This window comes from Alternaria arbusti (genome assembly GCF_024043155.1).
Source record: "Alternaria arbusti strain BMP 1465 chromosome Unknown scaffold_6, whole genome shotgun sequence".
Classification (NCBI taxonomy): domain Eukaryota; kingdom Fungi; phylum Ascomycota; class Dothideomycetes; order Pleosporales; family Pleosporaceae; genus Alternaria; species Alternaria arbusti.
The window spans coordinates 91,423-104,843 of record NW_026249946.1 but is presented as its reverse complement, the minus strand read 5'-3'; the positions used below and the strand labels follow the sequence as shown (position 1 = coordinate 104,843).

Genomic DNA, 13,421 nt, shown 5'->3' with positions numbered 1-13,421 from the left:
AGGTTTCGTCACTTGCGCTGGCGCCTGCCTCCAATGTGTCCTCGTCATTGCGCCTCCTCGGCAACGCACTCACTTTCACCTCGCTCCTTCCTCATCAAAAAAAACTTTCCCACGTGTGCGCGCTCGCTCACCTCATCATCACCCCGCCTCTGAGTTTGATTTCTTCACACCACCTCAATCCCCCGCCACAACGGCGCCTCTACGACCATGAATCCGCATCAGCAGCACGGGGTGCGAATCAAAGAAGAGCATGATGAGCTCGGGATTTGGGTACCAGTGAAGCAAGAGCGCTTTTCTGAGGAGCGCTTCCCCGCTGTCGTTCCCAAAGTCGAGCCAATCGATCACGTAAGTGCACCTGCTTGTATGGCAAGCTCCTAGAATCAGTACACTGCTATATCTGATGGCATGCGCTAATCGTACATCATCAGAACGACATGATCTCCACCCAGCGAAAGATCAACAAGAAACCCAAACGAGTTAGACAGACAACGAAGGATAAAAATCGCATCCAACGTCTCGAAACGGAGCTCAGACAGGCTCACAAAGAATTCTCAGCACAGCGAATGAAGGACATTGAGAAAAACCTCATCTTCACCCAAGCGGCTATCACCACTCCAAAGAAGCCTGGCACTATCAAGCACTTGTTACTGGAGAATCTTCAACTGCAGAAGAGACTTGAGGAGATGCAGCAAGAGGCCGAAACCACAAAGCGCAACGCTGAAACGTACAACAACAGCATCGAGCACAAGAAAGACGTGGAAGACCAGGAAATGATAAGGCAACTATGGGTCAACGTTGCAGCTGAACAGGCTCGTAACAGAGAGTTGAATCTTAGCCTACAGAATCAGGGCAAGAAGCTGAAAGAGGAAGGAAGAAAAAGGAGGAAGGCTGAAGAGCGGTTGCGCGAGGCTGCGGATCGGTTATACCGCTTTACTGGTTTCGAGGAATATCCGTCTGAGGAGAGTGAAGAGGAGCTTGAGGAAGGAGAGATACTTGAGGATGCAGAGGTCGCGGAACGAGTCTTCATCAAGGATGAAGAGTTGATGGAGGATGAATGATAGCGAGCAACGCAAGACATATGCGAAAAGCTGCACAGTGATGCGAAGCTCTCATACAGAAGTTATCATGGCTTGAAATTTGCATTGAGATGTTCTCTTCTAGTCACCCGCGATGTGTCCAATCGTTATCGTACCTTCTCGGTAGCGCACTCACCTTCACTTCGCTAATCCCCCGTTCGTGAACTTCGCCACGTGCGCGCTAGCTAACTTCACAACATCCCGCTTCTCCAATCTGAAATTATCCACACCACTTCAGCCCTAACTCGCAACGGCGACCTGGCTATCATGGAACGTTATCAGCAGTACGCAACGCAAGTCAAGGATGAGAAGGAGGATGACGAGCTCGAAGACTGGATACCACTAAAGCAGGAGCAAGACCTCGAGGAGCGCAATCCCACTGTTATTCCCAAAGCCGGACCATCTGGCGAGGTGAGTTCACTTAGTCTACTAATCAGCTCACCGAATGACACACTACAATTTTCCAATGCATATACTAACTACAACTCTAATAGACGACTCTTAGGTCCTATAGACGAGAGAATGCCCGCAATCGACTTCGAGAGATTCCATATTCCGCGCGCAAACGAAGACACAGAGCGAGAGACCCCCAGCAACCACCAAAGCGAGTGCGCCTAGCAGAGAAAAAACGAAAAGTCGAGGCGATGAGCTATCAGCCGGGCAAAAAAGATATCCGGGATTCTCAGATCCAGCAAGAGCTCTCTGACACCCGCAAGATGATAGCAGAACTTAGAGCACGCTCACAAGCGGGTGCACTGAATACACAACCTTCGCCTCCTCGTCAAGAACCCGAACCGACCCTTGTCACGAAGCGAGAAAGTACTAAAATAGCAATAAGAGCGGATATAACCCGGCTGGAGCAAGAACTAAAGGAAGCATGTCGGCAGGGCGAGAACGCTATACGTGATGCTCGCGCCGGTGATAACAACGACGCCGATGTTGAAGCTCTGGAGAAACTGCTTTCAAGGGAGCAAGGAAAGGACAGGGTGATGGTTAGGAGGATGCAGAAGGCTCTTAGGAGGGCGGAGGACAACAGTGGAGAAGTGCATAGTGGCTCACACCAGGTCATCGAGCAGGAGGTTGGTATGACAGGCTGGCCAGGAAGTCGTGATCTACCGATTAGACAACTCATCAAGGTTGAGGATGAAGACATGGAGTTTGAGAACGAGGAATAGCACAGACGGTGTGATGAACGACAAGGAAAGCTTCTGTATTTGTGGACAATACTCGTCACGAAGTGTGAAGAAGGATTAAGAGATCGCATGGAGGAGTGAGCAACACCCATCGTAAGCAGAGATACGAGCAATCGCGATGATGTCAGATTATGATAATCACGGCATATCTGACCGAACATCGTATGTCACGTCACCCCATTCCTCTCTGACACATACTGTCACACGTCCAAAGTTGAGAAGCAGCATGTAAATCATTCATTCTCTGACCAACACCGGGTATAAACTACACCATCCTTCCCCATCCCCACATATCACATGACATTCATATACAATACCAACCCATCACACCCCATCACTGAACCTCAAAAACCCCACTAACCCCCTCAAACTCCTCAATACTTCCCCCAACTTTCTTCGCATCCCCATAATACCTCATCCGATACCTCCCCGCCTCAACCCCCATAATCCCCGTATCCCAGCTAATAGTAACATCACTCGTCCCCGTAAGCCCATTAACGCGTTTCCACTGATACACGACCTCCCAATCCTCGTCGTTCTTAACCTGCGTCCACTCCCCACCATCACCATCACTGCTCTGTTTCTCTATAGCAGCAAACGTGCCTTCAAGACGGAGATTATTGCGGGGATTCGCGCCGACGAACGTCGCGGAGACGGTGGCGCCGCGGGCGTAGACAGGCAGGACGTCTTTTGTAACTTGGCCGAAGGAGCGGCCGAAGCCAGCACCATCGTAGACGACGCCGGTGATGAGGGAGATGGATTTGTCGCGGTTGTCCGGGGGCGAGGGGCCGGGCGGAGGGGGTTGGAGGGAGGAGTCGGATAGGTAGGGGAGGTAGGACAGGGTGGAGTTGATATAGGCGTTTAGGGTGTGGGGGCCGTAGAGGGTGGAAGCGCCTTCGTAGCGTTGGATGCTGTATTCTTCTTCCGTGGCGATGTAGTGCGTGTAGCTGTTTGCTGGGCCGCCTAGTACGACAATGGGCGAGGTGGCGATGGCGGAGGAGATGAGGGCGTTGTGGACGGCTTCGCGCCAGCGGCGGCCGGACATGGTTGTTGCTTCACCGGGGGAGACGATGATGACGAGTTGGCCGACTCGGAGGACTTGGATGTCGACGATGTTTGGGGACCAGGGGTATGGTAAGTTGGCTTGTCCGACGTTAAGTAAGACAGGCTTCGGGTACTGGCACTCCTTTTGCTCTTTGCTTGGTGGTGCGATGGCGCTGCCGACGAGGTTCCAGAAGGGATTCGAGGGCGCGCCGGGGTCGTTTTGGACAAAGTCAAAGGCGCCGGGGCCGTCGGATGTGCCGGCTGCGAAGGAGTTGCCCATGGCTGCGGGACATGTGTGGACGACGGATCCATTGCTAAGGGTGAAAGTAAAGTTGGAGAAGTCGACATAGGTGTGGAACGAGCGGACCTTGCCAGAGATGGGCGTGAAGGCATTGAAGTCGTAGATGCTCCTGGCACCCTCGGCCTGACGCCTACCGATCTCGTAGCAGGACTTGTGGCCTCCGTCGTCCAGGCCGAAGAACGGTCCACGACCGTGGCAGTCCTGGCTCTTTCCTCCGCAGGTGCTGTCGTTGAGTCGGCACTGCTGGCCTGACCCGTCTTCACAGTACGCACCGAGCACATTGGGCGTCGTGTCACCGACGTTGGCTTGCGAGAAGCCTGCCACAAAGCCCTCGGCAGCATTTGAGTCGGCCGCATTGGCCTCCATATCCTTCTCCAGCAAATATGCGGCCACGCCCTTGTTGTCTCCAACAATGAGCGTCTGATTTCCAAGCATGCTGGTGCCGTGGACAGGGAACCAATTCAGAATTCCAATGCTCTTTCCATCACTGGCTCTCGTGAACTTCAGAAGTGTCATGGTCTTGTCCACATTGTCTGTATAGCGATCGCGTTCTGCTTGGGGGTTGGCGAGGTAGGCGAAGAGACTGCGGTTGATGTTCGCATCAGCAATCTTTGCACTGCCAGCGCTGACAGTTCCCAGGGTAAGGCCTTCATGCGCCCTCTTGATAGACAGAAGTGTTCCGTCCACAATCGCACGATAGCTCTGCTTGTCGAAACCCTGACTCGTGATCTGCGGAAGGAGGTAGTTCAACCAGGCTCCTGGTCCGGCATGACTGTGCGTACCTGTCACGGCGACATTGTTCTTCCCGTATACAGCGTATTCGGAGCCCATGGCCTGAAGCCCTTCCAAGATGCCATTCCGGATGGCAGTATCTCCAGACTGTGTGTCGAGGACGAGGTACACGAAGCGTTCGCTGGCTTCGTCCGGGCTGCCGACGATGAAGGCGCGGGAGTAGAGGCGTTGGCGGAGTCCAGATCCGATTTGCGACGAGTTGGCATAGCCCATCATGTTGAGCTCGACGACGGGACTGTGGCGACGTCAGTACATTCACACCCAGTATATTCTCGCCACATACCCAGTGATATCCGCCTTGCCAACGCCGACAAGGTACGAAGAAGCGTCACCGGCCTGACCTCCATCCTGCTTCTCGCTGTTGAAGACATCCTGCTGTGCTCCAGTGTACGTCTGATCGAGGCGCGCATGCCAGAAGTCGACGACGGGGAATCCGAGGTTGATAACGAGCTGGGCAATGATCAACGAGGCAACAAGGGCCGCACCCAGTGCGACTGCGATGTGTGAGCGCGCCATGGACGCGAAGAGATGTCTGGGCGGAAGTGTGCGGAAAGAAGCTGGAAGCCGTTGGACGGGGCGCGGCGAGGTTCTTGTACGCTACTGCTGGCACCGGAAGCTACGCGTGCCAGACGTGTAGGTGTAGAGGGTTGCACATGGGAGTAGAGTCAATTAGCAGGGAAGAGAGATAGACAGGGCAGGAAAAGTATCGCCTCTGGCCACACAGCAGCGCGAAGCTTGACAGTCGCGCCTGGCACCTGCATTGCATGACGTTGCGGGGTTCCTCGCCGTCTGGTTGGCGGGGAGCCCGGACGCGATCAGTGCCTAAATCTACCCGTGCAGGCCTGCTTCTCTAGTTTCGCGACACCCTTCCACCTCACCTGCGCATCCAATACACCATCTGCCATCCACCTCGCCCTTATCCCGGCCCGCTGCACGTCGCTTGCCCGCCATGCCCCTCATCCAAGAATCCTACGACCATCTCCCTTGTACGTCCAATTTGCTCCTGCCCCAACACAGCAACCATGTCCGATGCGCCCAGTCACGCGCTCCATCTGGACTGATAACCCCGTTATTGCCTCGCTAACTGCATGTAGACGTCGATACGGAGCTCTCAGCTGCGAGCCTGGTCGCAGCCAGACATGCCATCAACGCCGATATCAGAGCCGCGGGCGTAGACACAACAGACATGCATCCGGCGCTTATACCAGCAGCCACGAAATACACACCCACCTTTTCCGACTTCATCACGCGCGAGCATGCGCGCCTCGACGACCATCCTACGTCGAAGCTGTCTGGCGTCGATTTGAAGCGCTATGAGGATCTCGATGCGCCCGAGAGCACGACCCCGACGAGCGACGAGGAGAGGCCAGAGCTGCTGGAGCGGTGGAATAAGGCGCTGAAGCAGGCGTACACGAGCTCGGAGTATGTGCAGGGCAGGCTGACGCAGTTGGGGCTGTTGGAGAAATTCGGGAAGAACGCGTGGTTGGTGGGCAACTCGCAGCTGGAGGATATACTCAAGGGCGTCGAGGCTGAGCTGGCGGGTTTGGGCAAGCAGCAAGAAGAGGTGGAGATGGCGAGGAGGTCGCAGCAGGATAGCGCGGGTGCTGAGCTCAAGACGCTCGAGGAGACGTGGAAGAAGGGTGTAGGAAGAGTCCTGGAGACCGAGGTCGCGGCTGAAGGGTTGAAGCTGCAGATTCTGGAGAAGAGGAGGGCAGGCGCGGTTTGAAAATTTCATCACCATCGAGTGAAGAGGATAGTTGCATGATACCCAATACACACCATTACGCAGAGCCACTGAGCAGCATCATCACACAAAGCGCACAGGCATGTATATCTTCAGATTGAATGCGCAATTCAGTGATCATTACTAGGAACTATATAGCTAAAGTAGCAGGGGTACTCATTTATAGAATTGAAAACACACGCCTCATTCGCCATCGCTGCTCTGCTCATCCGCAAAAACAAGTCAAGGAAAAAACGTTTCATCCCTTTTTGGGTATCGAACTCCATCGTCATTAGCTGAAATGAAAGAAGACCATCCACTAGTACACAATACGTTCGTCGAAGACGGGTGCCTCGCGCGAGTGGCCGTCCTCAACACCCTTCCAGTACACCTTGCCCTTCTCGTTGAAGGTAGCCTGCTCGTCTGTGATGACGAGGCCAGGGACGGTCTTCTGGGTGTCCCTGATCTCGCGCGTGCTGATGCCCATGTCGTCCTTGACGATCCAGATTACGGGAGTGGGGCTGGTGACGGAGGGGTTGAAGAAGGCGCGCTTCTGGATCTCCATGGGCAAGGGCTCTTGCGGGTGGTGGTAGAACTGGTCGAGGGACGCGGAGAGGTTGTGGATCGAGTTCTTCTCGGGGTTGAACATCTTGGCCAGGAAGCCGGGCATGCGGGTGGCCTTGGGTGCGTAGTTGGGGGTGGCGTCGGTGGTGTGGACCTTCTCGCCGTTCTGAGTGTGCATGCCGTCCTCGTGGTGGCCGTTGGTGACGCTGCCGTGGGCCGGGGACGGGTCACAGTAGGCCAGGCGAGCTTCTTCGTGCTTCAGGGCGAATTTCAGAGTGAACTGGAAGACGAGGGTGAGGAAGAGGAGCAGGCACATGATGGCCAAGGGACCGACGGCCTGGATGTTTTTGGCCGTGGCAATAGCGAACAGACCAATCAGGCAGATCTCAGACAGGTAGATACCGGTCATGAGCTGGCGAAGAGCCTTCTGGTAGGCTTCGCCCTTGGTGTCCAGGTTGGTCTCGTACACGTAAAGGAAGTTGTACCTGAAGGCAACGTAGATAAGGGAAAAGCCGATCGTAGCGAAACCGAGGATAAGAGGTGCAATGCCAGAGTAGGTGATACCAATGACAGCCAAGTTGACCCACTTGGGGTACTCAGATCCCCACGATGGAGCCGAGAGCTTAGTAAGCTTGTCGAAGATCTTGCGAGGTGTCTTGCCAGGCAGAATGCGGCCCAGGAGCACAACAACAACGAAGCCTCCGATATTGAGCAGAGTTCCGGCAGCCGATGAGAGACCCAACAGGATGAAGTAGCTGATGTAGAAGTTGGAGGCTTTGGGCAGGCTTGTAGAGAGCAGAGTGAGCACGCTGCCGGGGTTGTCGATGATCTGGTTGATGGCGGATGTGATGGCGCTGGATAGGGTTGCCACAAGGAATACCTGGACAACCTGGAAGGCGAAGTACCAGTTCTGGGTCTTGAGCTCGATCTGACTCCATGTAACGTAGCCGGCCAACTTGGCCATCAAGCGACAGACGATCGGCACCAGGGCCATAAGTACGGCAAGCATGACAGCTGGCAGGAGACCGGTAACAACACCCAGGATAACCTGAGGGATGTCCAGGATCCACTCGAGCCAAGAGAAACGGTCAGCCAGGTAGTTGATGTTGGAGATGAGACCGACAAAGGCAACTGGATACGTTAGCTGAGTTCTGTAAATGTGCATAATGGGTCTTACCAGGAATTGCGAAGAAGATGATCATGACAGAGATGAAGGCGGTAGCGACTGCCCAGCGGGCAAGGTGCTCCATGGGCTTGATCTTCAGATTGCCCCAAACGACCTCCTGAGGCACGATACCAAGTTGGCGTGCCTTGAGCTTCTTGTCAGGTCGGGTCTTGCTGCTTTGCATCATCTGCCAGGCGTCCTGCGCATGCCTCTGGGTATCAAACTCGAGGAAGACGGCTCCGACCAATTCACCCTGGCCGTTCCAGTGCTTGTCTTGCTCTTGGGTGATCTTGGGCATGAGCTCAGCAAGGTGCGATCGTCCGTACTCGATAGTGTCAACCTTCTTGCCGATCAGGAACTTGAGCTTGTGGGTGGGTCGCTTCTTGGGGTCAATCCACTTGGTGCCATCAGATACGTCGCTGGCGACAAAGTGCTTCTTGCCCTTCTCTGCCTTGATCCGGTTCATGTTGGCCTCACGCAGGAGCTGGTTCTCGCCATCCTCCAACTTCATAGCAGTCTTGTCACGGTCCTCAACCAAGTCGTCCAACTCCTTCGTGTTTGAGGCGACCCAGGCATGCTTGACGCCAGGGAACATCTCGAAGAGGGCAGACTGTGACATAGTCGTTGGGACGTTGGTGAACAGAATGGTACGCGAAGACAGGCGACTGGCCCCCCATGGCGAGCGACGGTACGCTTGACGGAGGTTGACGACGTAGAAGGACTCGCGGGCAATGATGCACATGACCATGCTGAGGAAGATGAAGGAGATTCCGGCATGGGCATAGTAGCGATTGACATTCTTGCCTTCGGGGTTGACGTTACTCATGGAGAGAAGATCGAGCTGCTCCTGGCCTGCCCCTCCCGTTGCATTGACGGGGAAGAGAACGGGCCATGTAACAAGACATCCCAGGAAGCAGGTAACGATGAGGACCTTGAAGAAGCGCACGAACAGGTAGCCGTCAATGGACTGGTGGTCGAGGATGTACTCGTCCTTGAGGTTCTTGAAGTCTTTTATCCATCCTAAGAAGCCTCCGCTTGGTGCAGGCGTCTGTCGTTGCTGCCCCAGGTGGTTGAGATAGGTTCTCGGCGCATAGACTCGGCGGAAGTATTTGCGCGCGATAAGGAAGGCGACGACAAAGGCGAGCGCAAGAATGGCAGTCGGCACCAGGGTGGAGACCAAACTGGAAAGGGAGTTGGAGGATTCTTGCTGGGCTTTGCCAACTTCACCACCCTTTGTTATGGTTAGCGCACGTTCATGGCGGTGCTGTCGCGATAGCGGAGGGACTCACGGTGGACGACATGCTGGGCAACGAGGCAGTCGCGTGCCCGTGGGGTAGGAGTGAAGGAGTCGCGAAGGGAAGATGCTTCTTAGGAAATGAGGAGGCTCTAGGACTGCATACAAATAAACAGGACTGCGGGCGCTATACAAGGAGTCCACCAGCCTCTAGTGTGACGTCGTGGTCCAAGCACACTCCACAAATCGGTCCTATCGCGCGACTCGAGCCAGCCCGCTAACGCCTTCAGCTTAGCTGCGCGCATCCAGCTTCTGGACCCTGACACTTCACTGCGGGCTGCATCACCAGCCTCAATTGCGGAACGCTTTTCACTGCGTGGCGGTGATGCACCTCGGCGTGGCCGTGAAGTGAAGTGAGACTTTTCACCCACCCATGTCCGGGCTCGAAACGCGTCTTCATGTGAAGGATGCGCGACAAGGGCCCAAGGAAATTACCGAGCTGGCGGAAAAGCAACCTTGTGATTCGCGACATGCGGCGCAAATCCAGTTGAGAGAACATTGCCAAGCTCCCAGCCTCGCTAGCGATCGTCCTGGATGCGGTACGACAATTACGTCAATCGAGCGTTGTCCGCTGCCGGGCTACCCCTTCTCCTGTCAGGTGTCACTAGACGCCGCCTTGGTTGAAAGCGACCGACAATACAGTGATACAGCGAACAAACACGGCACAGAACCGACTATGCGTTGTTGCGGTTAAGCAGCCGAAACTATGACGATGCCATCTCACCGTACTCTGTGCGCATCCTATCACCATAGACTGCACACAGACACGACACAGACACAGAAAGCCTATTCTCCCCACCGCATCTGAATCCCGCAGTGATAGTCACAATTGATTGACACGCGCAGCCGCTCCTCGCACACAGCGGGAAGGATTGACAACTCCACACCCCCTGTGGGAACCGACGATCTAGATTGAAGCCACATCCCGTCTCACCACGTCTACGATCTCATCTGCGGCTGCAGCCAATCCCCTGACCCCTCCTGTGATCTCCACCAACACCAGGTGACGCGCAATATCGACTGGACAGAATTTGAGTTTTCGTCTTTTCAGCTCGCTGCCCCTGTTTACACATGCGGGTACACGTGGCGCAGCGGCCAGACCCTGCGTTTTTTGCTGCACCGCCACACGTTCACACCAATCTTTTCCGCGGGGTGTGCGCAATCGTTCTTACGCGCTTGGGCTAGGTAAGCTGCGATTCACGGCCTTTCCAGAGGGATGATGCAATCGCAGAGGTCGTCTTCTAATCAAACCACCAACTAGCTCGCAAGTGCCATTGAGCCGTTGGCGGTGCCGCCCATCGATGGAAAGGTAGCATCATCTTTGTCTGCATCAGACGCACAAATGCCTGTCGTCTTCACATGAGCCGATGATGAACCTTCTTTGTTCTTTCAGAGTTTGCTTCAATAGGACCGAACCAGCCGTTGATCTCTTCAGAAACCATAGATAGGCGATACGCGATATTAACCACCGAGCCCCCTGCCCACTTCGGCACTGCCGCTGCGAGATGGCTTATGGACGATACAGCGCATCGAAGACATGTGCTCACCACATGCAAGGGGAACAAAGAGCATGTCACTTCTGCAGACTGTATCAGAAAAGGAAGGGCAAATTGACAATATCCACCGTTACGATAGGCGCCCCGGTCCTCTAGAAACACGAACGATGCTCTTTTCGCGCCATCGCAGTAGGCGACCATGAGTGGTCCTCCATCTGGACCATTACACGCCCACTCACCAAGGTCATCGTTTCAGGGTCTGTTGCTATCCGTGCATAGCGGCTTCGAACGTCCTAGAAAGAGCTACAAAAATCAGTACATCGCCCAGTGGTCGATACATGGATTAAGAGTAGCATCTTCTCAGCCATCCATTTCAACATTCAGTATACAGCACTGGGACCTTTGGACAGCAGGAGGCAACAGGCGGTTAGCGATCATCTGACAACAGTAGATACCAGATGAGGCTAGCGCATATGTAGCATTGTGGCACAGCTGCGGGGACAACAACATGTGAGGACTGCGATGATATCACCGTGCCATTGCACATTTGCGAGTCGCGATTACAATCATGTCGCTTTGTAACGTTTGCAGGTCGATACCATTTCGCAAATTCATCACACAAGAGAGATATGATCACACGCTTGAAAGAGCTGGCTTTAGGTTCAACGCAGTTGGGCGAACATCGTCGATCCCTAACGACAAACTTCCTTGGAACGAGCGACGATGCACCATTGCAGAGATGGTGTCTCGCGCGAAGACATGCCCACTTTGCGCATACATCCTGCTGAAAATCAATCAAACGAGTTGGTACACGACGAAGGAGAAGGGAAGAAACTCCTTCACATTGGAAACAATCAAGACTGTCGTTCCACAGAATCCCATGGTGTGGATGAGGTTACCTGGCGCTAAGCAGCCGTCTAAGCCCTTCCAAATCGCCTTAGGTACTCCACACTGTGTTGTAACTTCCTCTTGGTTGCTCGTATACATAAGGTTACTATTTGGTAATTTTCACGCACGCTGAACAATAAGAAGATCCTAAACTGACTGGATAGTACAGACGACCCATTAACGCGAATCTGCGACCTCACTAGTGTTGTTCTAAGAGAGACACTGCATCCTAAAACATTGGAACGTATGCTATCTTGGCTGGACGAATGTAACACTAGCCACTCCTGGTGCCATAATCGATCAATGCGACGAGTACCCCTGCCTACACGAGTCTTGGACGTGAGCATGCTTCCTGGACGAGAACAAATGCTCGGTATGCAGCAGCCATGGCGAGATCAACTTCGGGGTGAAAGTTGCAAGCTTCTACAGACTTCCGAAGGTCAGACGGGTCTTTATGCGGCGTTGAGCTACTGCTGGGGCACCACCTTACCCTTGACGACGACTACAATCAATTTGAAGAACCACGAGTCTGGCATAGGCTTCAACAATCTACCGCGAACCTTGCAAGACGCTGTTATGGTTGTACGATGTCTGGACATTGGATACATCTGGATTGATTGCTTATGCATCCTGCAAGACTCGAAGAGAGACTGGGAACACGAATCTGCACATATGGCAGATGTATACTCCAATGCATCTTTGACTGTAGCTGCTTCACGAGCAGAGCACTGTGGGGAGGGATTCCTTGGTCCTCGCGAACTAAATCCTCCATTATGTGTGAACATCAAAGACGAAGGAGACTCGTTCGATCTGTTCTTTCAAACTGCTCCCATGCCAGTTGACGAGGTTGGTTGAACTCCCTGCGTTTGGCGTTGTTGAATTGATCCTTTCTAATACCTTTAGCCTTTGAATGGTCGTGGATGGGCTGGACAAGAAAAAGCACTCTCCCATCGTGTCTTGAGCTTTGAGACTGGCGAAATAACCTGGAGATGCTACATGAGTAATAAGAACGAAGAGAAACTTAGACCAATTAACTGGGCGTACTTGCACCACACTTACCACGGGGATACCATTGAGCAAATGGCACGTGCGCTAAAACAACCTATAAGTCGCAAGCTTTATCAATGGAATGATTATATAGAAGATCATACCATACGCGAGGTGAGCTTCAACAAAGACACCTTTCCAGCGATGGCTGGCGTTGTTCGAAAAGTACAAGAAGTCACCGGGGCCACATATTACGCCGGTCTATGGAAATCGCACTTCCTTATCGGCCTCCTATGGCACTTTTATCCGCTGTGGTACTACCATCCGTACCAATGGTCTCTTATCCCAGAGGAAAGAAGAGGAGAGAAACGACGAGGTCTTAGGAAACGGCAGGTATGGACTGCCCCATCGTGGTCGTGGGCGTCTGTCAAAGGAATCATTTGTCACGATTATCAACACAGCCTCGCGGCTGACTTCATGTGGGCCGATTATTGTGCCCATCTCGAAGAGTGCAACATCACTCACAGCGGCTTGGACCCCTTTGGCGAAATTACGGCTGGGTTCGCCCGCATCAGAGGACCGTTAACTCTGGTCACAAGTGTCAAGGCTGACACAGATACGGTACAGTATCCATCGTGTAAGCTCCAGCTCGGAAGCGGCGCACTGGTCAATGCTTTTGCTATGTTTGACTCTGTCGACTACAGATCCTGTAATGCGATGATGATTACCGGCCACCTGGGCATATGCATCGAGAAAGTCGAGGGAACGACGGATACATATACTAGGATTGGCACTGTTGAGATCAAGAGAAAATATGAAGGCCCCGGGAGCGATACTGGCGATGACGATGAGTATACTATCTACAATCCGAGGTCGATTGTGACTGCTGCGGACCATC

General features: G+C 53.7%; 5 protein-coding genes across 5 annotated transcripts; 3 read left to right on the top strand and 2 right to left on the bottom strand.

Annotated features, from left to right (window-relative positions):
• Positions 1-207: 207 nt before the first annotated feature.
• Positions 208-1,058, top strand: J4E86_005211 (uncharacterized protein; the record flags this gene model as incomplete). The annotated part of the gene is made up of 2 exons (XM_051445746.1): positions 208-345; positions 429-1,058. The coding sequence occupies 2 exons, from the start codon at positions 208-210 to the stop codon at positions 1,056-1,058; spliced, it is 768 nt and encodes a 255-aa protein (XP_051302513.1).
• A 285-nt stretch (positions 1,059-1,343) lies between these two features.
• On the top strand, positions 1,344-2,251 carry J4E86_005210 (uncharacterized protein; the record flags this gene model as incomplete). Its single annotated transcript, XM_051445745.1, has 2 exons — positions 1,344-1,487; positions 1,571-2,251. The coding sequence occupies 2 exons, from the start codon at positions 1,344-1,346 to the stop codon at positions 2,249-2,251; spliced, it is 825 nt and encodes a 274-aa protein (XP_051302512.1).
• A 352-nt stretch (positions 2,252-2,603) lies between these two features.
• On the bottom strand, positions 2,604-4,922 carry J4E86_005209 (uncharacterized protein; the record flags this gene model as incomplete). Its single annotated transcript, XM_051445744.1, has 2 exons — positions 2,604-4,641; positions 4,690-4,922. The coding sequence occupies 2 exons, from the start codon at positions 4,920-4,922 to the stop codon at positions 2,604-2,606; spliced, it is 2,271 nt and encodes a 756-aa protein (XP_051302511.1).
• Positions 4,923-5,355: 433 nt separating this feature from the next.
• J4E86_005208 (uncharacterized protein) lies at positions 5,356-6,132 on the top strand (the record flags this gene model as incomplete). Its single annotated transcript, XM_051445743.1, has 2 exons — positions 5,356-5,392; positions 5,501-6,132. The coding sequence occupies 2 exons, from the start codon at positions 5,356-5,358 to the stop codon at positions 6,130-6,132; spliced, it is 669 nt and encodes a 222-aa protein (XP_051302510.1).
• A 316-nt stretch (positions 6,133-6,448) lies between these two features.
• J4E86_005207 (uncharacterized protein) lies at positions 6,449-9,159 on the bottom strand (the record flags this gene model as incomplete). Its single annotated transcript, XM_051445742.1, has 3 exons — positions 6,449-7,824; positions 7,871-9,089; positions 9,148-9,159. The coding sequence occupies 3 exons, from the start codon at positions 9,157-9,159 to the stop codon at positions 6,449-6,451; spliced, it is 2,607 nt and encodes an 868-aa protein (XP_051302509.1).
• Between the last annotated feature and the right edge of the window lie 4,262 nt (positions 9,160-13,421).